Source organism: Terrapene carolina, unplaced genomic scaffold (assembly GCF_002925995.2).
Source record: "Terrapene carolina triunguis isolate 2854851 unplaced genomic scaffold, T_m_triunguis-2.0 Scaffold137, whole genome shotgun sequence".
NCBI classification, from domain to species: Eukaryota; Metazoa; Chordata; order Testudines; family Emydidae; genus Terrapene; species Terrapene triunguis.
In genome coordinates this window covers 1,621,661-1,646,014 of record NW_020664488.1, presented here as the reverse complement: position 1 = coordinate 1,646,014, position 24,354 = coordinate 1,621,661, and the positions used below count along the sequence as shown (strand labels likewise).

General features: G+C 48.0%; 2 protein-coding genes across 2 annotated transcripts; one reads left to right on the top strand and one right to left on the bottom strand.

Moving 5' to 3' along the window:
- Positions 1-1,452: 1,452 nt before the first annotated feature.
- Positions 1,453-10,425, top strand: LOC112104624 (caltractin-like). Its single transcript, XM_024197039.1, has 4 exons — positions 1,453-1,725; positions 3,502-3,630; positions 4,180-4,317; positions 9,442-10,425. The coding sequence occupies exons 1-4, from the start codon at positions 1,453-1,455 to the stop codon at positions 9,526-9,528; spliced, it is 627 nt and encodes a 208-aa protein (XP_024052807.1). The 3' UTR covers positions 9,529-10,425.
- A 4,929-nt stretch (positions 10,426-15,354) lies between these two features.
- Positions 15,355-18,874, bottom strand: LOC113406760 (glutamine amidotransferase-like class 1 domain-containing protein 3A, mitochondrial). The gene is made up of 3 exons (XM_026653393.1): positions 18,709-18,874; positions 16,913-17,114; positions 15,355-15,547 (listed from the first exon to the last, which is right to left on the bottom strand). Exons 1-3 carry the CDS (start codon positions 18,848-18,850, stop codon positions 15,355-15,357), a joined length of 537 nt encoding a protein of 178 aa, XP_026509178.1. The 5' UTR covers positions 18,851-18,874.
- Positions 18,875-24,354: the final 5,480 nt, after the last annotated feature.

Below are 24,354 nucleotides of genomic sequence, written 5' to 3'. Positions count from 1 at the left end.
GTGAGGGGGTGCAGGAGTCAGGGCAGGGGGCTGGAAGTTTGGGGGGGTGCAGGAGTCAGGGCAGGGGGCTGTGTGTGTGTGAGGGAGGTGCTGGGAGTGTGTGGGGGGGTGCAGGAGTCAGGGTGGGCAGAAGGCTGGGGGTGTGGGCTGGGGTCATGGGGGTGTTCACGGCAGGGAGCTGGAGGGGGTATGCCCCAATTCCAGCCCCTTCCCGAAGGCCCCACCCCACCTCTTCTCCTCCTTGGAGCGGCGAGCGTGCTGAGGCTCCGCTCTTCCCCCTCCCTCCTGCCGGCAAACAGCTGATCGGCGGCAGGGAGAGGGGGAGGGGAGGGAATGTAGCACCCTCCGGGGAAGAGGCGGGGGAGGAGCTTGGCTGCCGGCAGAGCCTGCCCTGCTGCAGCAGGAGCTGGCAGCATCAAGCTTCTGCCCCCAGAGGAGAGAGCGGGGGCGAGGCGGAGAAGAGCGGGCCAGGCCGGGGCCCCTTTGGACTGTGGGCCCGGCGCTATGGTGCCAGTGGCGCCATGATAAATCCGGTACTGGTTGGAGCCCCAGCCACCCTCCACACACACACACACACACACACATCGGTCTGACTTGGGTCAGTGATAGGATGAGGGTGACTATATTTCCCAAAGGGAAATCAAGACACCATGTGGTATTTAGGGGTGTCCCCCTCCCCTGTATTGGGCTGGCCTTAAGGGCTTCCCATGCCCCCGTTTGGGGCTGGCCCGAGATGTCTGGGATCGCTGCTCACCCAAGCCCCACCGTGCGGGGCTGGTGTTGTCGCTCACTTCCCCTCCGAACATTCTTCCACACCTCACTAGGGGGGCACGCCCCACTTTTTTGGCAAAAATTGGCATTTGTCCTGTTTGCTCTTTCCAACTGATCATCACTTGGCAAGAGCAAATGGGACAAATGCCCAGTTTTGCCAAAAAAAAATCAGGACGTCCGGGACAGGGCTTTAAAAAGGGAACTGTGCCAGCCAAAACAGGATGTATGGTCACTGTAGTCGGTGAGCGCTCTGGGAGGCATGGATCAGCGTTCACCTCATGCTCCCCATCAGTACGCGGCCCAAGCTGGGGGGAAGCTAATGATCCAAACAGTGGACCAAATTCGGTGAATCCTGGTCACATGCCACCTGAGGCATGTTGCGCATACACTAAGAAGTGAGCAGTCTAGACTTGGGTCCTAGGCCCTGCTAGTGGGGGTAGGTCAGGGCCAAAGTCTCCCTGAGACTCGGGTCCAAGCCTTGCCATTTTGCAGTGTGGATGCAACTCAAGAGGCAGATCCAAGTCAGAAGGTCTGCGTAGTGCAGTATGGACGCATTAGCATGGCTGTGAGACCCGAGTCCAGTAATTCTAAGCCCAGTTTACAATGCAGTGTGGACGCTCAAGTGTGGGCTTGGAAACACTGAGTCTACAGGCTCGGGTCCCACAGACCCAGATTTATATAATGCAGTGTAGACATGCCGTGGGAGGTGCCCTTTGTGAGACGGGGTGGGGCAGGCAGGCTGGGTCCCTAATGCTAGTGATCCACCTGGTCTCTTGTTCTACTAATGTTTCCAAGGCTTCCAGCCCCAAGAAAGTGATGGAAGGGGCAGTGACCCGGAAGAAGAAGGTGGCACCCAAGTTGGTACTCACTGAAGAACAGAAACAGCAGTTGCGAGAGGCCTTTGATTTGCTTGATACCGATGGCACTGGTACTGTCGATGTGAAGGACTTGAAGGCAAGCAAGAAATCACAAATACACTGTGTACTTGTTGCAAAAAGGCCTAGACCAGCAGATGGTAAAACAGGTCTAGTGCTGTAGCTTTCAATGCTAAAAACTTGTGTTTTCTAGAAAACTCAGGGGTTTGGGTAAGAGGGGGTTTCCTCCAGCTCCATTCTTCTCACCTGACTGCTCACTGGCTACCCTGCCAGCTGCCCCTTTCTTCTCCAACATCACTCTTTGGGGGTATAGCTGACCAGACAAATCAGGGACATGGATCCAGAAACTCAGTTTTGTGGTTGTGGGTAAGAGTTTAAGAAATCTCCTTCCACTGTCATGCAAACCACTTTGTTTCATATCCAAATTAAAGATCTCTTCTGCACCAAGATAATGTAGTCTATATAGCAGGAACTTTCATAGAATCATTGGATATCAGTGTTGGAAGGGACCTCAGAGGGTCATCTAGTCCAACCCCCTGCTCAAAGCAGGACCAATCCCCAACTTTATTCTGAGGTTCCCAGAAACCAGGTACTACTGCATAATATACTTTGTGTGATTCTTTACAACTAAGGGGTAATACTGCAGTAAAAATGAAACACACATTCTTTATCTCTATGTATATAACCGGTAGTGGTGAAATAAATATTTCCCTAATCGTCTATAATTGGTAGGTGTTTGAGGGGACTAGGTGCTTCAAAGGCCTGGGAATGGGATGTAGTGCTTTTCACTTCCAGATTGCTGGTTCAAATCCAACCCAAGGCAATAGTGACTGAAAGGCTTTGCCATTTGATGGCATACATTTTGTAGAGTGAAATAAATTGTGTAGACGTCTCAGTCCTGGTATCCCAATCACAATAGAAAACCACACCATCAGTGGCATTAATTGATCTTGTTGGCATCTCAGCAGAGGTGCCAGTTTGAATGGACCTTGCAGACTGAACATGCTCAGACCTCTTAGCTGTAGTGCCTCCAGGGAAAGTTTGAGGCACATTGGAAAGGCAGGGTGGTGGAAGTCTGCATTGCTGCAGTCTATTCTGTATCTGTTTCTATGTTCCAGATAAACAGATTCAGCCTTCAGGGCTGTTGATCTGGCATGTTTCACCAACACTAAATTCTGTCTTTCTTTCATACACTATTTAAAGGACATTGTCCACTTAAAAGTCACATTTCTGTCTGAAAATGTGTGACCTACTTGTTATATAAATCACCTAAGGTGAGTGTAATTGAACAGATTAGAGAAGGAAAAACATTTTCTTTTATTCCCCCCCCCAATTTGTTTACATAGTGCTTCTGACAACAATTTGGGAATAGTCAGTTTCACTGTTTCCTCTGTCTGGTAAGTCAGTTTCCCCTATGTGTATCTGGGACTGTCACACAGAAGCAAAGGAGAGAAAAGCATTTTAAACTGTGTGTGTGTGTGTGTGTGTGTGTGTGTTGGGGGGGGGGAAGCATTGTGAAACTTCAAAAATTGGCAGAGACACTCAGGGCTTGGTGTAGTATAGTATCATTCATTGGTGCTGTAAACTGGATGCTTTAACTCTGAATGCCAAAAAGCAAATGTATAAGGTCAAAGACATCAGGGGCTTGTCTGGAATAACTGCTCCACATGCCGCGCAGGCCATCTGGGACACCTGCTCTTTGTCAGGTCCGTTGCCTTGCTAGCGTTTATTTGACTTGCAGTAGCACCTTGTGCGTCCATCCCCATTTTTTTTTTCCATAGTATGCGATGTGGTTTCAATTGTCTCCCGCTCTTCGCTTCTGTTTGCATTGCCAGCCTATCTTCCATGTTTGCAGGTGTCCATAAGAGCCCTTGGGTATGAACCCAAGAAAGAAGAGATGAAGAAAATTGTATCAGAAGTTGATAAGGAAGGGTCAGGGAAGATCAACTTTGATTCCTTTTTGTATGCAATGACTCAGAAAATGGTATGTAAATCGGGTTAGCCACAAAAGTCCTGGGCATCCTTAATATGGAGGTCTTTGATGGGAATTTAGAGCACTTAGGACCCAAGAGAGTCCAGCATTTCCAATTCAAAACACTAACCAGAATTCAATATTAGAAAGAGAGAGAGGAAGCGCCAGGTTGGCTGCTAAAGACAATCATGAACAAACAAGTGATAAACAAACAAGAACAATTTAACATCCATAGACAATCCTTATGCAAGACCCTCTGAAACACTTCAGCCTACCTGTTGTGCTATCTCTGACACCTGCCCTTTAACTTGGACCACTACCAGGATATTCCTGTCCTGGTCTCTCAGACTCTTGCAACTTTGTTCATGGCTTTTCCTTAAGTAATAAAAGAGAATGACAAATGTAAAATAGTGGCAAAAAATGAACTCTGCAGTGGCCAGGTGCCATTCAAGATATATCCTCTTAGCTTAGATTCTTAATAATGTGCATGAGAAGGGATGTTAGAATGCTGGTGGATCACCTTCACCTTTGCATATTATTGTTCTGCGCTTCTTTGTTAAGTCTGAGCCAGAATCCAGAGAGGACATTCTGAAAGCCTTCAAGCTCTTTGATGACAATGGAACTGGCAAAATCTCTTTCCAAAATCTCAAACGTGTGGCCGGTGAGATTGGGGAAAACCTCACAGATGAGGAGCTGCAGGTTTGTAATGTACATCTTTGCCTTTGCACAATGTTGACATGAGTCTTTGTTTCATGGAAGATTAATTTAATTATTAGAGGAACTGTGCAATGTTCTGAAACATTTTACTTTCCTAGTGGCATCTTCTTGTTGCTACTCTAGTTTGTGGGTGTGTAACACTGACAGACCACAGTCATTGGTGGGCAGAATCAAACCTGGGGCCTCTGGAGCTTAGTGCTCCGAATGAGCTAAAAGTTATATGGCTATTAGCTAAGGCTGTAGAGCAGACTCATTAACCTTTCGCTCTCTAAGTCAGTGGTCTCCAACCTTTTTATGCCCAAGATCACTTTTTGAATTTAAGGACAACCCAGGATCTATCCCGCCCATTCCCCAGAGCCCTGCCCCATTCACCCCATACCCCACTCTCTCCGTCGCTCACTCTCCCCCACTTTCACGGGCTGGGGCAGGGGATTGAGGTTTGGGAGGGGGTTTGGGGTGCTGGCTCTGGGAGGGGGGGTCAGGGCTGGGGAAGGGGATTGGGGTGCAGGAGGGTGTTCGGAGTGCAGGATGGGGTGCTGGCTCTGGGAGAGGGGTCAGGGCTGGGGATTGGGGTGTGGCCTCCTGCCGGGTGGCACTTACCATGGGCAGCTCCCAGTTGGCGTCACAGTGAGGATAAGGCAGGTTCCCTGCCTGCCCCAGTCCCACACCACTCCCAGAAGGGGCCAACATGCCTCTGCAGCCCCTGGGAGGAGGGGTGGGGGGCATGTGGCTCTGTGCGCTGCCCCCTCTGCAGGCACCGCCCCCAAAGCTCCCATTGGCCACAGTTCCCCATACCCAGCCAATGGAAGCTGTGGGGGTGGTGCTTGCAGGCAGGAGCAGCAGCGCGCGGAGACCCCTGTCACACCCCCCCCCGGGGCTGTGGGGGCATGCTGGCCGCTTCCGGGAGTGGCGTGGGGCCGCGGCAGGCAGGGAGCCTGCCTTAGCGGCAGCCCTGCTACACCACTGAAGATTGCGATTGACTGGGAGAGTCCCGAGGATCGACCAGTCGATCATGATTGACGGGTTGGTGACCACTGCTCTAAGTGGTCTCAGTGCCATTAGATGGGACAGAACACCACACCCAGGAGGTGTGTGGGTTACATACTTCTCCTAGCTGAGGAAGTGTGTCCCGTGCTTCAGAGACTTCCCAGTTCAAATCCTGGACGAGCCCCTACTTATAACACCGACAGACCCCGGTCGTCGGCAGGCAGGATCGAACCTGGGGCCTCTGGAGCTTCGTGCATGAGCCTCTACTGCAGGGGTCTCAAAGTCCCGGCGCGCAGGCCATCTGTGGCCCAAGAACCTCCCCACTGCAGTCTGCATAAACTTTTTAAAAAGTTTTTTCATCCTGCCGGCTGATGGGGGGCGAGGGGGTGCAGGAGGGGAGCAGGCAGGAGAGATTCACATGCCCCTCTCCCCAACTTTGCTCCATTCTGTTGCTCCGGGGGACCCTTCCAGGGGTTGCACTCGGCAATGTGTCATTCATCTCGGGCAGTTCGGCTCCCTGCAAACGGTTCCCTATCCCTGCCGTTGCTGGCAGAGCCACGGAGGAGAGAGACCCATACAGCTCCGCTGCCGGCTGTCAGCTGCAGGCACCGCCCCCCGCAGCTCCTATTGCCTGGGGGAGAGGGCAGAGGCACCATCACTAGTTGCTGGGCAGAGTCAGCCATGGAGGCAGCATCATTAGTTGCCAGGCAGAGTCAGCCGGGGCGACATGAAGCCAAGGGAGTGGGGGAAAAGGGTGGGAAACGGGCTGGGAGATGGTGTGAACACCATCTTCAGTGACATTATTGGCCCGCTGGGAGGATTTGAGGACTGGTACTGGCCCTAAAATAAATTGAGTTTGAGACCCCTGCTCTACTGCATGAGCTAAAAGCCATATGGCTGTTAGCTAAGGCTGTAGAACAGACTCAATTAGGGTGACCAGATGTCCCGAATTTATAGGGACAGTCCCGATTTTGGGGTCTTTTTCTTATATTGGCTCCTATTACCGCCCACCCCCTGTCCTGATTTTTCACACTTGCTGTCTGATTGCCCTAAGACTCATTAATCCAGGGGTGGGCAAACTATGGCCCGCGGGCCGGATACGGCCCACCAGCCGTTTTAATCCAGCCCTCAAGCTCCCACTGGGGAATGAGGTCTGGGGCTGGGAGCAGGGTTGGGGGTCGCTACGTTCGGCTCCCAGAAGCAGGGACATGTGCCCCCCTCCGGCTCCTACGCATAGGGGCAGCCAGGGGGCTCCGCTCTGCAGACTGCCCCTGCCCCAAGTGCTGTACCCGTAGCTCCGATGGGCCGGGAACCGCGGCCCATGGGAGCTGCAGGGGCAGAGCCTGTGGACAGGGCAGTGTGCAGCAGAGCTGCCTGGCTGCGCCTCTGCATAGGAGCCGGAGGAGGGACATGCCACTGCTTCAGGGAGCTGCTTGAGGTAAGCACTGCCCCGAGCCTGCACCCCTGAGCCACCCCCCCCCACGCCTCAACCCCCTGCCCCAGCCCCGATCCCCCTCCCACCCTCCAAACCCCTTGATCCCAGCCTGGAGCACCCTCCTGCACCCTAAAACCCTCATCCCCAGCCCCACCTCAGAGCCTGCACCCCCAGCCAGAACCCTCACCCCCCCAGTGCACCAACCTCTTGCCTCAGCCCTGATCCCCCTCCTGCCCTTCAAACCCCTCAATCCCAGCTCTGAGCACCCTCCTACACCCCAAACCCCTCATCCTCAGCCCTGCACCCCCAACCAGAGCCCTCACCCGCACATCCCCCCCCTCCACCCGAGCCCCCTCCTGCACCCTGAACTCTTCAGTTCTGGCCCCACCCTGGAGCCTGCACCCCCCAGCCAGAGCCCTCACCCTCTCCCACACCCCCACCCCAATTTCATGAGCATTCCTTGTCCGCCATACAATTTCTATACCCAGATGTGGCCCTTTGACCAAAACATTTTCCCACCCCTGCATTAATCGCTCTCTCTCTCTCTCGGGCTATGTCTACACTGGCAATTGAATGACAAAACTTACCATGACAAGTGCCAATATGAACAGCGCATTGTCTGCAGGAGCACTCTCCTGCTGACAACGCAAACACTGATCATTGAGGGTGGAAGTTTTTTGTCGGCAGGAGAGCCGACAAACAGCGGCTAAACTGCATGAATTTTAGTGGCACGGCTGTGGCAACACAGCCATGTCACTAAAAGCTGTGTAATGTAGTGTGACAAAGTTCCTCCTCAGTCTTGGTGGGTCCTGCACTTATTGGCAGATTTTCTTGCCTCAGAGATTCACCATGTGGGTTGGGGAACAGCCCAGAGACCTTCCCCTCTGGAAGAACCCACAGTCCAGGTCAATTGGGAGGTTTGGAGGGAACCCGGGCCCACCCTCTACTCCGGGTTCCAGCCCAGGGCCCTGTGGACTGCAGCTGTCTATAGTGCCTCCTGTAACAGCTACATGACAGCTACAACTCCCTGGGCTACTTCCCCATGGCCTCCTCCAAACACCTTCCTTATTCTCACCACAGGACATTCCTCCTGGTGTCTGATAACACTTGTGCTCCTCAGTCCTCCAGCAGCAAACCCTCTCACTCTCAGCTCCTTGCACCTTTTGCTCCCAGCTCCTCACGCTCACACTACAAACTGAAGTGAGCTCCTTTTAAAACCCAGGTGCCCTGATTAGCCTGCCTTAATTGATTCTAGCAGCTTCTTCTTAATTGGCTCCAGGTGTCCTAATTAGCCTGCCTGCCTGAACTGGTTCTAGCAGGTTCCTGATTACTCTAGTGCAGCCCCTGCTCTGGTCACTCAGGGAACAGAAAACTACTCATCCAGTGACCAGTATATTTGCCCTCTACCAGACTCCTGTACCCCACTGGTCTGGGTCTGTCACAGTAGACAAAGCCTAAGTGGTCTCGGTGCCACTAGAATGGGACGGAATAGCACATCCAGGAGGTGTGTGGGTTATAAGTGGGGAGAGGGGATTATGAGAGGGGATTTCTGCCTTCATCTGAAACATCAAATATTGGCCAGAGAGGGAGGTAGGATATTGGATTCCACACACAGAGGATCTGCTGTGACAAATTATTTGTTACTTAGTGCAGATAAGCAATAATCATTCTCCTAATAGATGACAAGACTGGAACATCCCTTTCTTACCTTTCTATTTGCTTTAGGAGTCTTTCCTGGAACTCTCCCATTTCCCTATACCTAAAAGGGTCATTCACTTTTTTAGTTCCTATGCAATGAATGGGCAATGCAAAGTGATGTATCATGGCCAGTTATGGTTACATCTCATCTGATGAGAGCATTGTTTCATTTGTAGTATGTGGCTACTCTCATTTGGCTTTGTGATTCTCCTTTTTTGTACCACTTAGACCGTGATAGTCCTTCTCAACTGTATGCATTTATATAAAAATCATCACACGTCAGTAATGCATTGTAAAGACAGAGCAGTTGGAATTTTACAATTGATCAAACTCCAGGAATTTAGACCAACATGCCTGGACATTAGCAGAACCGGTAGTATATTTTCTCACCATAGAGAGTCTTGTTGATAAAACGATTACAAGAAATCTTTGCTTAATAACAAAATGGATAAGGAAAAATCCCGCTGGCAATCTTTTTTTTCCCTTCTAGTCTGACATTTACAGCCCTTTTCTGGGTGAGCACAGAGTTCAACATGTAAAAGGATTCAGTAGCACATACACTATTGCAGCCACTACTTACAGCTTGTAAACTCCGACTCTTCACTGTGTCCTCACCAGTGGCTTAGTGGAGTTGCAGTGCTCTGGATTTACACTGTTGCAATACATCAGGAACTTCTTCCCCAACACTATATTACCCAATATAGCTCGAAATAGGATAAGTGCTTTGAATACTTTGGATGTGAAAGCTGCTTGAATAAAACCCTGTTTGCTTTCCATTCCTCTCCCCTAATCTGCTTTAATGTGCTTCTTCTGGGTGCAGTTTGTCCCTTTGTAGAGATCCAGCACAAGACCTATGCACTGCTTAGGTCCCATTTAAGCCCTATGTTGAGTGCTGCATAGATCTTGTGCTGAAACTCTGTGAAGGGGTGAATTCCATCTTCTCTGAGCCCACCTAATCTGGTCTCTGAATCCTTATTGTCCTGCAGGAAATGATTGATGAAGCAGATGTGGATGGAGATGGGGAAGTGAATGAACAGGAGTTCCTGCGGATTATAAGGATGAACAGCATGTAGCTAGATGTTTCTCTTTTCTTTTTACTCACAGTTTTAAATACAGTTGGTAGGTACATCTGTTTTTTCTCCAGCCTCTCTCCATTCTCCTGGGGTTAAAAAATGGGGGATCACTATCAGAATTTTTCAGAATCATGGTTGCAGTGGGACTGAATTACTGATTTTTAGCTGTCTATATCCTAATGTTGGATTCCATTGCAGAATTTTTAAATGATCTCAGGTAGCATTCTGGGTGTAGGTCAAATATTGACTTGTTTTTTGATTGTTTTCATGTTCCAATGTGATAACTTCATTCCCCTTTTAATTGCTTCCAAAAAAGGCAGGGGAACAGACTTTCGTGAATAACAGGAAACATTTTTCAAAATGTACTTTTTAAGAAGGAGCCGATCCCAGCGTCCGATCCCAGAAACCCGATCAAAATCTGTTCCTGGCACATACTTAGGCCCTGATCCTGCAATCAGATCCGTGCTGGTGGACCCTGTGCCCCTGCAGAGACCCATTGACTTCAAAGGGCCTTCCTGCAGGGGTCTGTCCATTCAAAGCCAATTGCAGAATGGGTCCTTATTTGTCTATAGCATTCACCTAAAAAGTGAGATGCATGTATCTGAGACTTTTAAGTTGATTTTGATTTAGCCCAGTGTGGGAATTTGAGGTGTTTCACTTTAGCAATGTGAGAGTCCCAGTGCAGTGAATTGGTATAGAAGATGCATTGCAGATGGTGAACTCTGTCATCACCCTTCCTGAAGTACACACTGAGTTGTCATCAGTATTTTATCCCCTGGCCTGATTTTACACTCTGGTTTGGGAAACACTGTTTTCATTTGTTATATCCACTGGCGCTAATTATTTTCTGTATCCCAATAAAACTTGTTTATAACTTTTTCTCTTCATGGATTAGTTCTCTCCACTGCTTTGGACTCTTCATCCATAGCATGATATTCCACCTAAATGTTTCCTTTTTATAATTTCAGCCCATTGCTGCCTCCACATCCCCACAGGGATTACCCTCAAAAGTTAATTCTGATGGTGTATGGATGAACTTGGTACTCAAGCCCACTGCATTGTGGAACTCCTGCACCCACTGAGAGCGATTCTGGGGCTAGTGGGAGAGGACTCCTGCTTTCTGTATGCTAGAGAGTGCCTTGGAGAGCAAGGACTGTAGAGGCACAGGGTCTCCATACAGCTCACTCTGGCCACTGCAAGTTCCCTTGAGATCCATGCATAGCGTCATGGTATTTAATAATAGGGTTTTTGGATGAGGCCTTAAAAGTGGAGTGTGACGTATTGAGCATATGTCTGTGTCAAACTGTGAACTCCTTTTTGTTTTGTGAACACCATTTCTGATTGTAACCTTAATTGTGGGCTTCCCTTTACTTGTAACCTCCATATTGGATTAAGGCACCCACTTTGTGCTGAAACTCAGCCTGGCCCTGACAAGACTGTCTGTTCTAGACACTGTCTTGTTCACGCTGGGCTGTAGGACAGTTCAAGGATGTGACAATGAGAGAGCCATTAAGGGCCATCAAAGTTGAAAGACTCTTTCCTAGTGGAACAATGGGTTTTCTATCAGTAGTGCCATTGACTTTGAATGACTGTCTACCCAGAAGCCTCTTGTGGGGCTGGAGCCTGGAATTCCTCTAGATGAAAGACATGGGCAAAAAGAGGGCAAAGATGGGTGATTTTCTGAGCTGGGGACAGACCACCACCACATGCCAGATGACCAGGCTAAGGAGAGGAAAGGCAGAAAGGACTGCCCAGCCTATGGATTCTGGCCAAACCTAGGACTCGCAGGAAGGGTGAGATCAGACTCAGAGGGTGCATTCAGGACTCTTGTTTTTTCCCAAAAATTTGTAAAACTCTAGTGCTTTCAAGATTAAAAGCATCTGTAGATAAGAAATTCCTTTGCTAAGCCTGTGCTCCTTGCTTGCCTGCCATGTAGTCCCTGAAAGGGTTAATCAAGCTCAGAATGGTGGAACTCAGATCTAATGTGTATAAGCAACTGTGGGCCCAGGAGGGCTGAGGCACTGGTTTCAGGGTTAAGGTGTCTGGGCTGCAGAGCCCCACGTCCCAAGGAAGGGATTCAGACATGAGGCCTTGCCTGGGAATGTGCCTTAAAGACTCAGAGCTAGGAACAGGAGTACTTGTGGCACCTTAGAGACTAACAAATTTATTAGAGCATAAGCTTTCGTGCATCCGAAGAAGTGGGTTGTAGCCCACGAAAGCTTATGCTCTAATAAATTTGTTAGTCTCTAAGGTGCCACAAGTACTCCTGTTCTTTTTGCGGATACAGACTAACACGGCTGCTACTCTGAAAGAGAGCTAGGAACAGTGACCAAGCTCTGATCAGACCCAGTTGGCTTAAGAGCACGTAGATCCAGAAGTTGGGTCCAGTCACAACAGACTAGTGTCTTTCCAGGGAGGAGGGCTGAGCCAAGTTATGACACTGAGGTCCTGTCTGGTCTGCATGGATATTAAAGACCCTGGGCAGTTTAAATGAGAGCAGAGGTTTGGCCCTGTGATCCTTGCCCAAAATCTCCCTTCACCTCCATTGTGGTGTTGTGTCTTGTTTGCAGGTTGGGTCTTGTCCTCTTCCCCAGAGATGGTTGCATTTCAGTGGGTGCCATATGTATCTAGTTTGCAAAGCACTCCAGGATCCTTTGGAATGCAGATTGCTACATAAGTGGAAAATATTTAGTTAGCAGAAAGCAACCAAAATTTCAGAAACTTATCTACGATTTTATATCATGTGCAGCACTTCTCAAGACCAGATTTATGGGGGATCATTTTGGATCTGCTAAGTCAGGACCTCTCTAACTGTGGCTGTCCCTTCACCAGCTGGGTAAAGGAAATGAGATACCCCTAGAAGTGCTAGCTAAATGGGGGTGTATGTTTGACCACATTCTGGGAGGCAAGTGTGTGGTTGTATTATTTGAATTTGTTTCAGTGAATCATGTGTTTATATACTAGGTTTTTCTCCTGTAGCACAAAAGAAATTCTAACAATGGTGCAGGCCCATTGCTATAGACTGTAATCAAGTCACCCTTTAAGCTTCTTGCCTAGGTTGTTTTCCCAGGGCTTGTAACTGGTAATTCCCTCCATCCCCATTCTGCTGGAGCAAAGGCAAAGCAATGACATGCACAGTATTCATTAATATAATGTGAAATACAAAAATAAATTCTGGTGTTCAATCAAACAGAGGCCAGCATATATAAGATGTTTGTAATTTTATTCAGTAGAAATGACACTGAGTTTTTTTTTTGATCTGAGTAATGAATACCAGTTCATGTCTAGTTATCAGTGTTGTTGGAGTCTCTTGGGGAATACAAGCCCTGCAGTGTCTTTAAGGGAATCTAAGTCATCTAAAAATCAAATACTCTTTCCCAACCATAGATGCCTGAAAAGGATTTAGAATGGGCAAGTCTAACTTTGACCGGATGAGGAGGAGAATGATGGACTCTGAAGATGGAGCTTTGTACACACATTTTCTTGGGTTGGCTTCCAAGTTCCACAGAAAAAGTCAAAAATGAAATTTTGATAGGAAATAGCTCCCTCCTTAGAGGTTTTACTCTCTACGTCCCCATTTCTAAGAAACTTTCAAAGCTTACATTCCTTCCCATTTCCGAGGTAGTGGGAGGTGGGGGGGACTGAAGCGTTATGTTTGTGTGTGACATCCCTTTATATGTTGGCAAGATAGCAAAGATGCATCATATCTCAGAAGGGAAAAAAGCCCATTAATATCAAAATTCCAGGACTTTAGATAAACTGATGGAAATTTCAGGTCAATCTCTCAGAGTCTGGAATAACCCAGAAAAATCCTCTGCCATTCAGCAACCTAATGACAATTGCTACATGTCAGGCCACTAGAAGCCTGACATAAGCACGAGATTGTGATGCGCCTAAGTACTATTATTATTGCCAATGCTTCCATTTCATTGCCAGTGTATGACAGGGTATCTGTGGGTAAAAGTGGCAAGATCTTAGCGATAAAGATGCCCAGGTTTGTCTAGAGCAACGTTTCTCAAATGCGGCCACCGTGGACTTTTCGTGCAGCCGCGACAGCCTCCTGGGCGGTGATGGAGGGTGGGGGAACCATCAGCCCCTCCCTCCTTGTTGCTCCTGGATGCGCGGAGAGAGGTGGGGCACAACGCTGCAGGAGCAAGGTGAGTTCTTGACCCACGTTGGGGGGAGGGGGTTTGGGCGGCAGGCTCCAGCGGCAAGACTTCAGGAACCTGGCCATGCAGCCCCAGGCTCTGACTGTGGGGCAGTGGGTACTGACTCCCCCAGCTCTGGCCACGCAGCCCTGGCCTCCAGCTGCGATGCTTCAGCCTCTGGCCCCTTGTTCCAGCTGCATGGCAGCAGATGCTGGCCCCCGGCTCCTGTCCCAGGCTTCCGTCATGCAGTGTCAGGCACTGGTCACAGGCCCCGGCCCCAGCCACACAGCAGTGGGTTCCAACCGCAGGGCTTTGGGCGCCAACCTCGGCCTCTGGCCACAGGGCAGCAGGTGCTGACCCCAGCTCTGGCCATGGAGCTTCAGTTGGCCTTTGGCCCGTATTTCCAGCTGTGTGGTGGCAGGCGCTGGCCCCGGGCTCCAGCCATGTGGCCCTAGCTCCTTGCACTGATCCCCTGCCCCAGCTGCACAGTAGCAGGCGCCAGCCCACAGCTCTGTTCCAGGGCTCTGGCCACGTGGTGGCAGGAGCTGGCCCCGGGTGCTAACCCCTGGCCGAGGCTGCACAGCAGCGAGTGTTAGCTTCAGCCATGCAGCAGTGGGCACTGATTCCTGGCTCCAGGCACGCACTCCTGGGCTCCGGCATCCAACTGTGGTCTCTGGCTGTGCGGTGGCAGGCACTAGCCATGGGCGCTGACCTACAGCTCCGGATGCATGGCAGCAGGCTCCGATCCCTGGCTCCAGTCACACAGTTCCTGTCTCCAGCTCAGGGTTCTGGCCACAGGTACTGAGCCCAGGCCCTGACCGCATGGCAGCAGACACCAGGCCCTGGCTCTGGCCATGCAACAATGGGGCTCATCACCCACCCCTATCGCCTCTGGCCCCTGCTGTCTCCCCGTCCAGGGCTTAATGGGTCCTGGGGCTTGCTGAGAAAAGTGATATTAACAAACATGCAAGTATCACTTCTCACAGCAGACTTACTAGCTATCTGTGAAAAGTGTATGTTTGTTAATATCACTTATCACTTTTTGTAGCCTCCCAGGTAGCTACTAAGTGTGCTGTGATATTAACAAATACACAAATATCACTTTTCACAGCAAGCCCCAGGACCCACTAAGCCAGGAGTGGGCAAACTTTTTGGTCTGAGGGCCACATCGGGTTTCGTAAATTTTATGGAGGGCCAGTTAGGGGAGGGGGTCGTAGCCTGGCCCCCACCTCCTATCTGCCCCCCTGGGGACTCCTGCCCCATCCAACCTCCCCTGTTGGCCCCCCCGGGACCCCTGCCCCATCCAACCACCCCTTCTCCCTATCCCCCGACTGCCCCGGTACCCCTGCCCCTGACTGCCCCCTGGGAACCCTTAAACCCTTTTTTAGGAAAAAAGTGTCCGTGTGGCCACCAGTGAGAGTTGGTGGCCGCACTCTGAGGCCACCAAAAATTTTGTTGCGAGAACCCCTTGTCTAAACGTCTCCTTCCTTGGTAGCTAGCAGCAGTCCAATGGGAAAGGGCCCCGTGTGATTAAAAATAAGCTTTGTGGCACAAGGGTGTAGGGAGAAGGACAGCAGTGGCCCACTCTCAGTGGCTGCTCTCCATTACTATGTATCTGAAGTTTATTTCAGAAGACTTGGATTCCCATCATTTTCCAGCATGTTCTGTAGTCAGGCATTCAGGCAAGTTTCAGCACTTCTTTGATCATCTTTCCAATACCATCATAGACTTCATGGACCGGGGCATTGCACATGAAGGCACTGGTCGTCACTAGCTTGTTCTTCACATCCACATGAATCTCGTCTACATGCTTGTTCACGTGTTTGCAGCCAAGTTCCTTCATGGCCTCTGCAGTCTTTGCATAGGGCCACCTAAAGGAAGAAGTGAGAATAAATCAGGTGTGTGTAGCTGATCCTGACACAGAGAGACTCTGCCAAGGCCTTAGATGGAAAGGATCCTTCTCATTAGGTGTCCCATAGCAGTAGCTAGGAGTCTGCCATTGCTCAATGAATACCCCTCAGGTAAGAGACCACTGTGTGGAAGACAGTGTATACTGTGCCAGAGGAATTCCTCAGAAGTCAAGGAATTAAGCAAACTCTATACTACTCCCTCTCCCTCACTAAAGTAATCAAAAAGCCTCAATAAATTTAAACATTAAGGGTAGGTCTACACTACGAAATTAGGTCTATTTTATAGAAGTCAATTTTTAGAAATCGATTTTATACAGTCGACTTCCTATGTCCACACTATGCGCATTAAGTCGGCAGAGTGTGTCCTCACTACCATGGCTAGCATCGACTTACGGAGCGTTGCACTGTTGTAACCTCTGTCCATCATGCCCTTAGAGATTTTTTCAAATGTTTTGGCATTTCGTCTTTTGGAACAGAGTTCTGATAGCACGGATTCGTCTCCCCAAACAGCGATCAGATCCAGTACCTCACGTTCGGTCCATGCTGGAGCTCTCTTGCGATTCTGGGACTGCATGGTCACCTGTGCTGATGAGCTCTGTCTGGTCACCCGTGCTGATCAGCTCGCCATGCTGGCCAAACAGGAAATGAAATTCAAAAGTTCCCGGGGCTTTTTCCTGTCTACCTGGCCAGTGCATCTGAGTTGAGAGTGCTGCCCAGAGCAGTCACAATGGAGCACTGTGGGATAGCTCCCAGAGGCCAATACCATCGAATTATGTCCACACTACCCCAAATTCGACCCGGCGATGTCGATTTCAGCACTAATCCCCTCGTCGGGGAGGAGTACAGAAATTGATTTTAAGAGCCCTTTAAATCGACAAAAATGGCTTTGTCGTGTGGACAGGTCCAGGGTTAAATTGATCTAACGCTGCTAAATTTGACCTAAACTCATAGTGTAGACCACTAAGACTCTAGCTAGCATCCCTCTGTAAAGCTACAAGTAGCCCCCCTCCCCCAGGTACCTGTATTGGGTTATTGACCCACTCTTCTCAAACAAGTTAACTCTCCCTCAAACAGCAGATGCCAGCACAATACATTTCCTTCCACTGGGATAATTCAGCCCCAGCTTTGAGCCCCTTTACTACAATGATCTCGGCCTGGTTAGTGGAGGAGAAGAGGTACTGTGGCAGTATGTACCATAAATGACATAATGAGCATTGTGAATCACTACCCTGGTGTGTTTCCTACCCTTGGGTTGAGAGAGGTGGACCGGTGTGCTGTGTCGATCCTTCAGAGTCAGATTTTGCAGTAGGGCTCGGCGACACTTACTTCTCACATTCTTTGTCCTGTCCAACCGTCAGCTCGCATCCTGGGAAGATTTTGGCTGCCAGGACTGGGGAGATGCAGCACATGCCAATGGGTTTCTTGGCAGCATGGAATGACTTCAAAGTGTCCTCCACAACTTTAGAGACCGTGCAGTTCTTCCCCTGTGTTGCCCAAGTACTGAGGTTCTTAGCCACTCCAAAACTACCTCAGAATAGGGAAAGAGATTAAAAATAGGTGATTGTTTTAATGTAGGATTTTTTTTTTGCCAACTCACCTATTTCACTAAAATGCTTAACTGAATTTGGTGCAGTGTGGCATTTATCCATGGTCCAAACATATTTCAATAAAACCTCAGCAAGCCACCATGTCTGCTGAGTACCTGCAGCTCCCTCTTAGGCCTGGCATAGTTTTGCTGGCATAGCTAAGTCAGTTGGGAGTATTGGAGGGGAAAAAATCACACTCCTGACAGATATAACAATACCAGAAAAAAAAAAGTAGAGACAGTTATACCAGCCGACGAGTACCTGATTCAGTATCGCTTATTTAATTCAGGCAACTGGTATAAGCTGTACTGGCACTAGAATTCTTTTGGCAGCATAAACTGCATTTCTGCTAAATGGGTTTGCTGGTATAGCTCCACTGGTGTAGTTATACTGGCAAACTCTTTGTAGTACAAACAAGGCTGTAAGCCTTACCTGCCAATTACCATCCAATAGAAACGGCAAAGAATCCTCGTGGTCTCTGAACAGAGTTAATCTGAAGATGTATTAGTGCTTTATTCACAAACCCGCTCCTCTTCCATTCTCTTATTTTTCTAAAGTAATGGTGGAACATGTTGCCAAAATAGTTCTCCTAATTAAATCCTCATCTAGGGTCTGAGCCTGTGCTCATTGAAGTCAACAGCCACGCTTCCATTAGTTACAACAGGTGCAGGAGTGATTGGGCTTTTCATCATTTGCTCTTCCACTACCCCTCCGTGATTCTCCTGTCTGCGCTAATGGCTGAACCAGGTACATCTTGATGATGTTTTCTACTAAAGTCAAGAAAAGAGAAGCATGGCAGGTTCTGTGGTGGACCAGAAGTAGTGTGGCCCACTGACTAGAGCACTGAAGTGAGACTCAGGAGGGCTGGGCTGTAGTTCTGGCTCTGCCATTGGTCTGTTGGGTGACCTAGAGCGAGTCCCTTCACCTATCTGCGCCTCAGTTTCCCCATCTGTAAAATGGGGATAATGATAGTTATGCTCTCTGTAAAGCGCTTGAGATCTACCAGTGAAAAGCTGTAGATGAGAGCTGGGTATAATTATTTCCTCCTCTTCTCCCAAATAAGCACCTTCACTTCTACAGCCAGTTAAAATAGAAGACACATCAAATCACATCTATGCCAAGCAGTCTGTTAGTGCAGCTCTCCTAGTGTGCTGCTGCTTTTCTTTAGGGCAACAAATCCTTTCTCTCCCAACCTCCAAAAACCACCACCAACAAAAAAACTCCTCTTCCTGGTGACTCATGGTGGGGCCTCTCCAGGTCATGCCAATGGAGAGCTGCTCCCTTCCATGGGATCTCTAAGGGGATGTCTATGCATCAGCACAGGTAGGCAGACGCACTCTAGCTCTGCTTGAGCTAGCATGCTAAAAATAGCGGTGTGGTCTCGGTGGCTCACGCTAGCCACTTGAGTACAATCCTGTCCAGATCCAGGCAGCTAGCCTGTGCTGCCATGGCCACACTGCTATTTTTAATCCGCTAGCATAAGCAGAGTTAGTGCTTGTCTGCCTACCCATGCTGGGAGTCCACAATCAGCCCTACCTGGTATGATCAGGGCATCCAGTTCCTTGACATTAAGCATGGCTAGGTCCTTGATGTTGCCTCTGGCGATTCTGGCACTCTCAACCAGCACGTTGCGTTTCTCCTGAGTTGGCTGCCCTTTCACATGGTCCACCACGTGCATCTGCTCTATATCTGGAGCATAGAACTCCCCCTGGGACAGAAGAGATGGCAAGGTCTGTTATCTTAAGGCTAACAGCAAGCCATGGTTCCTAAGCAGTATCAGACTTTGTCGTAGTGAATGAGGGTGGTTTGGTTGCTGAGTTAGAGGGAATTCGACAACAAACCATAACAGCAATATGGCAGTAGATCTGAGCAACTCAAATGCTGACCTGTGACCAGGTTATTGATGTGATAGAGTGTATTGTCAGAATAAGAAGAGAGAGAGATTTTTTTTTAACTTCTTGGGCATTTGGTGGAAATTTTTTTTAGGTGAAAATGCAGATTTGGTGACCCTGAAACATTGTGTGAATTCATGTTGACTGTCAAATTGTTACAGTGTTTTCAAAATATAACATTTCAAGTTTCTGCTTTGAAATGACTTTTAATTTAACAATTTCCTCCGATTTTATTTTTTAAATAATTCAAAAATGCTTTAAAATATTTGAAGCTGAAACAAAACATTTCAGTTTTGTCAACTCATCTCATTTGACCTGAAATGAAAATTTCAACTTTTTGATTTGCCAACAATTTAAAAAAAATTAGGGCTGTCAATTAATCACAGTTAATTCATGCGATTAACTCAAAAAATTAATCACAATTAAAAAAATTAATCACACTGTTAAACAATAGAATACCAAATGAAATTTATTAAATATTTTTGGATGGTTTTCTACATTTTCAAATATACTGATTTATATTACAACACAGAATACAAAGTGTACAGTGTTCACTTTATATTACTATTTTTGATTACAAATATTTGCCCTGTAAAAATGATAAACAAAAGAAATAGTATTTTTCAATTCACTTCATACAAGTACTGTAGTGCAATCTCTTTATCAAGAAAAAGTAACTTACAAATGTAGATTTTTTTTGTTACATAACTGCACTCAAAAACAAAACAATGTAAAACTTTAGAGCCTACAAGTCCACTCAGTCCTACTTCTTGTTCAGCCAATTGCTAAGACAAACAAGTTTGTTTACATTTATGGGAGATAATGCTGCCTGCTTCTTATTTACAATGTCACCTGAAATTGAGAACAGGCGTTTGCATGGCACTTTTGTAGCCAGCATTGCAAGGTATATACATGCCAGATATGCTAAAGATTCATATGTCCCTTCATGCTTCGGCCACCATTACAGAGGACACGCTTCCATGCTGATGATGCTCGTTAAAAAAAAACAATGCATTAATTAAATTTGTGACTGAACTCCTTGGGGGAGAATTGTATGTCTCCTGTTCTGTTTTACCTGCATTCTGCCATATATTTCATGTTATAGCAATCTCGGATGATGACCCAGCACATGTTAGTTTTAAGAACACTTTCACAGCAGATTTGACAAAAGGCAAAGAAGGTACCAATGTGAGATTTCTAAAACTAGCTACAGCACTCAACCCAAGGTTTAAGAATCTGAAGTGCCTTCCAAAATCTGAGAGGGACGAGGTATGGAGCATGCTTTCAGAAGGCTTAAAAGAGCAACACTCAGATGCAGACACTACAGAACCCAAACCACCAAAAAAAAAATCAACCTTCTTCTGGTGGTATCTGACTCAGATGATGAAAATGAACATGTGTTGGTCTGCACTGCTTTGGATCGTTATTGAGCAGAACCCGTCATCAGCATGGACATATGAATCTTTAGTGCATATGGCACGTAAATACCTTGCGATGCTGGTGACAACAATGCCGTGAGAAAACCTGTTCTCACTTTCAGGTGACATTGTGAACAAGAAGCAGGCAGCATTATCTCCTGCAAATTGTAACCATACTTGTTTGTCTGAGTGATTGGCTGAAGTAGGACTGAGTGGACTTGTAGGCTCTAAAGTTTTACATTGTTTTATTTTTGAATGCAGTTATTTTTTGTACATAATTCTACATTTGTAAGTTCAACTTTCAAGATAAAGAGATTGTACTATAGTACTTGTATTAGGTGAATTGAAAAATACTATTTCTTTTGTTTTTTACAGTGCAAATATTTGTAATAAAAATAAATATAAAGTGAACACTGTACACTTTGTATCCTGTGTTGTAATCAAAATCAATATATTTGAAAATGTAGAAAACATCCAAAAATATTTAAATAAATGGTATGCTATTATTGTTTAACAGCGCGATTAATCGCACGATTAATTGCAATTAATTTTTTTAATCACTTGATAGCCCTAAAAAAATATTTCTTGTTCTTACCCAAAATAATATTTTTGGGGGGCTTTTTGAAATTGCCAGTGAACCAAAAAGTCTGTTATTCTCCCAGCGCTAATCTGAACTAGTGTCAGACAAACAGTTAGGACTGTTTGGCAGCGCTTAGGTCTTTCTGGGAGGGAGCGAGCAAGCGGGGAAGCTGCCCCCCCAGCCCCCCCGGCAGGCAGGGCCACCCGGAACACTTGGAGCCTGCATCTAAAGCCCCTTTCGGAATGTGGCCCTGGGAGCACGGGCCGGAGAACTCAGGAGGAGCAGGGGCAGCTGCGCAGCCAGCAGCCGGAAAGAAGCGCCGCATTCCGAAAGGGGCTTTAGCGCTGCAGGCCAGGGCCCCAGGGCCCCCTTAGCCCAGGGTCCTGCAGCCCCTAAAGTCCCTGCCTTCCGGGTGGCCCTGCCTTCCAGATGGCCCTGCCTTCCGGGTGGGGGGTAGCAGCTCCCAGAATTGCGGCTCCCAGAATCGTGGCCATGGGGGCGGTGCCGCGCTGCGCAGAGCCACCTGCACACCCCCTGCACCAAACAGGAGCTGCCCCAGGTAAGTGCTCAGCACCTCCTGCCTGCCTCAGCCCTGAGCCTCCTCCCGCACCCCAACCCTGAGCGCCCTCCCGCACCCTAACTCCCTCCCAGGCCCTGCACCCCCAGCCCTGAGCCCTAGGGGTAAGCCAGGGACACCTCCCCACCACAGTACAGTACAGTACTGTATAGTATATAATGCCTTTTGTCTGCCCCCAAAAATTTTCCTTGGAACCTAACCCCCCGCATTTACATTAAATCTTATGGGAAAATTGGATTAATTTAACATCGTTTCACTTAAAGTTGCATTTTTCAGGAACATAACTACAACCTTAAGTGAGGAGTTACTGTAGTCCTAAACTTTATGGAGGAAAAGTTATACCAGTTTCCTCCATCAGAGGGCTCCTTAGGGTAAGCATTTAAATACCCAACAGTTTTGGAAGGAATATAAGTTTTTCTGATCTAGAGCCTAAGAATCTTCCTGGCCATTGAGTAAATTCTTGCTGGCATCTTGTCCGTGGAGTAGAGTAGGGTTGTGGGGAGCAAGGAGTGGGAATGTCAGAATTGCCAGCACCAGCTACTTCAAGAGAAGGGTCAAGAAACACCTGTGGCAGGCAGGTATGGAATAATCTGTCCATAGGAGAAACTTCTTCCTAACCCCACAAGGGGGTGCCTTCTGCCTGGCCACAAGGGGGTGCCTAGCGGTGAGCAAACTCATTTATAGTCTCCCACCCTTTCTCCTCCTCTTTGCCCCATTTGATCCCAGGATCAGTGCCAGGTAGAATTGATTGAGCGGGCAGGGGGAGGCTTCCAGTGCAGGATCTGTCTTTGCCAGGGCTTTTCTTTGTTTCTTACTTTTTCCTCTTTCTAACTAAGAGCTGCTGCTGTCGTTGCTTTGCCTTCCCCGCCCTGTTCATGGGAAGGTGAGCCATGCCCTAGCATCAGCTGGCACATTATTTCTCTAACTGAGATTTTCATGTCTAATTCTCAAACATGTTGCCTGCAGCATTAATAGAACGACGTGTCTCTTCCTGGCATACGAATCTACCTATGAAACATTCCGTCTATTGCTTACCTTGCATGACCCACTCGAACCTAGCCCTACAGGATTTGCTCAGCCCAGCTTTTGGTCACATTGGGTGTGTTAGATACCGAGATATTTCCCATCAGGTAGTGCAGTTCCCATAAGATTGGATGGTTTATTTTACTCCCCTAAGTTGAATAACAGAAATAAGCTTTGGTCTTTTCCTGCTCTTTCATTGCATGAACAAGCAGCAGGATTGAAGGGTCACTGGTTCCAGCTCTCAGTGACCCCAGATGGTCTCAAATCCTGTGATAATTCCATTCGTGCAATGATATATTGCTCCACCTCACCTAGAGAAGCCAGATCCCGCACTCACTGTAACACAAGGACTTCTGTGCTTGGGAGGAACTATTTCACAATGCCTTAGAACGATGCCAGGGTGGGTAGAACTGAAGAGGCCGGGATGGAAAAAGGACTGTCCAAAATTGTGACAGTCAGTGGAACTTGTGAATGAGATGGTCAATAAAATTCAAGTTGGGAAATTTTTCAGTAAGAAAAAGGCACGGGTGTTTAATGACAATTTCACAAAAAAATGGTTCCTGCTTTTCCAGTAGGTCTACTTCGTAGTCACTTATGTATATTTGAAAACCTCACCCTAATCTTGGGACAGTCAATATTTTACAAAGGCATCATTTTTGCCATTTCTTTCCCAACACCCAGCTATTATGTTGTAAATAGAATTTTCCCCCTCTCCTATCCACCTGCTTCTCTGATTTGATTCATTTGGGAGTAAAGTTCACCTCTGATCTGAAGGCTTAAGTGGAGCCTTGGACTATATCTGCACTCAGACTGAAAGTGTGGCTCCCAGGCTGGGTAGATAGACACACACTAGTTTCACTGAGCCAGTGCCCTAAAATAGCCATGTGGCTGTTGCAGTATGGGAGGTGACACAGGCTAGCTGATGGAGAACCAACCAGTCTGACCCCCTGGGTCCATATGTGGGTGGCAAGCCTGGACCACCACCCATGCTGCAGTGTCCACACTGCTATTTTTAGCCCCCTAGCTCGAGTGGAGCTAAAACAAGTCTGTCTACCTGGGCCGGGATGCATGCTCCTAACTGCAATGTAGACATACCCTGGTGTCTTCCTGGCCTTCTGCACTAGGGAAAATTTGATTCATGATAAGCACAGAACCATAGATGGAAGGGCCAGAAAGGTTTTTATCTTGAATCACTCAGGATATTCCATAGAGTTGTATTTGTATGTGTCTATTTGGTTGTGTATAGCACCCATTGCCATGACCGCTGAACACCTCACATTCAGGACTAAAATAAACACGAGTCACCCAAATGGCTGAGTCAGGAAAATTAAACATAGCGCCCTTGTCTTAGTGATGGCTGGTTCATTTAATACAATGCATGAACAAACAGGTGATGTTTGTACACAGCCCTGATGGACTATCAAATGGAACAGGTCTCACTGGTGAATGGGTTCAACTGAGAACACCTCATCCACCAATCACGGACAATTCAATTCCAAGAGCTGACAGCAGGAGAGCCCCTGAAGATCTTAACCAGTGCGATAGGGCACAGAGGGAGAAGTGCAAGTTATGGCATTTAAAATTGTAACCATAGCTCAAACTGGAGCTGCCACCCAGTGTACTGCTCAGAGAACGTGTCTTATATGTGCCTAGTGCCAGCCAAGCTACTGCATTAGCCTCTTGCATATCTTC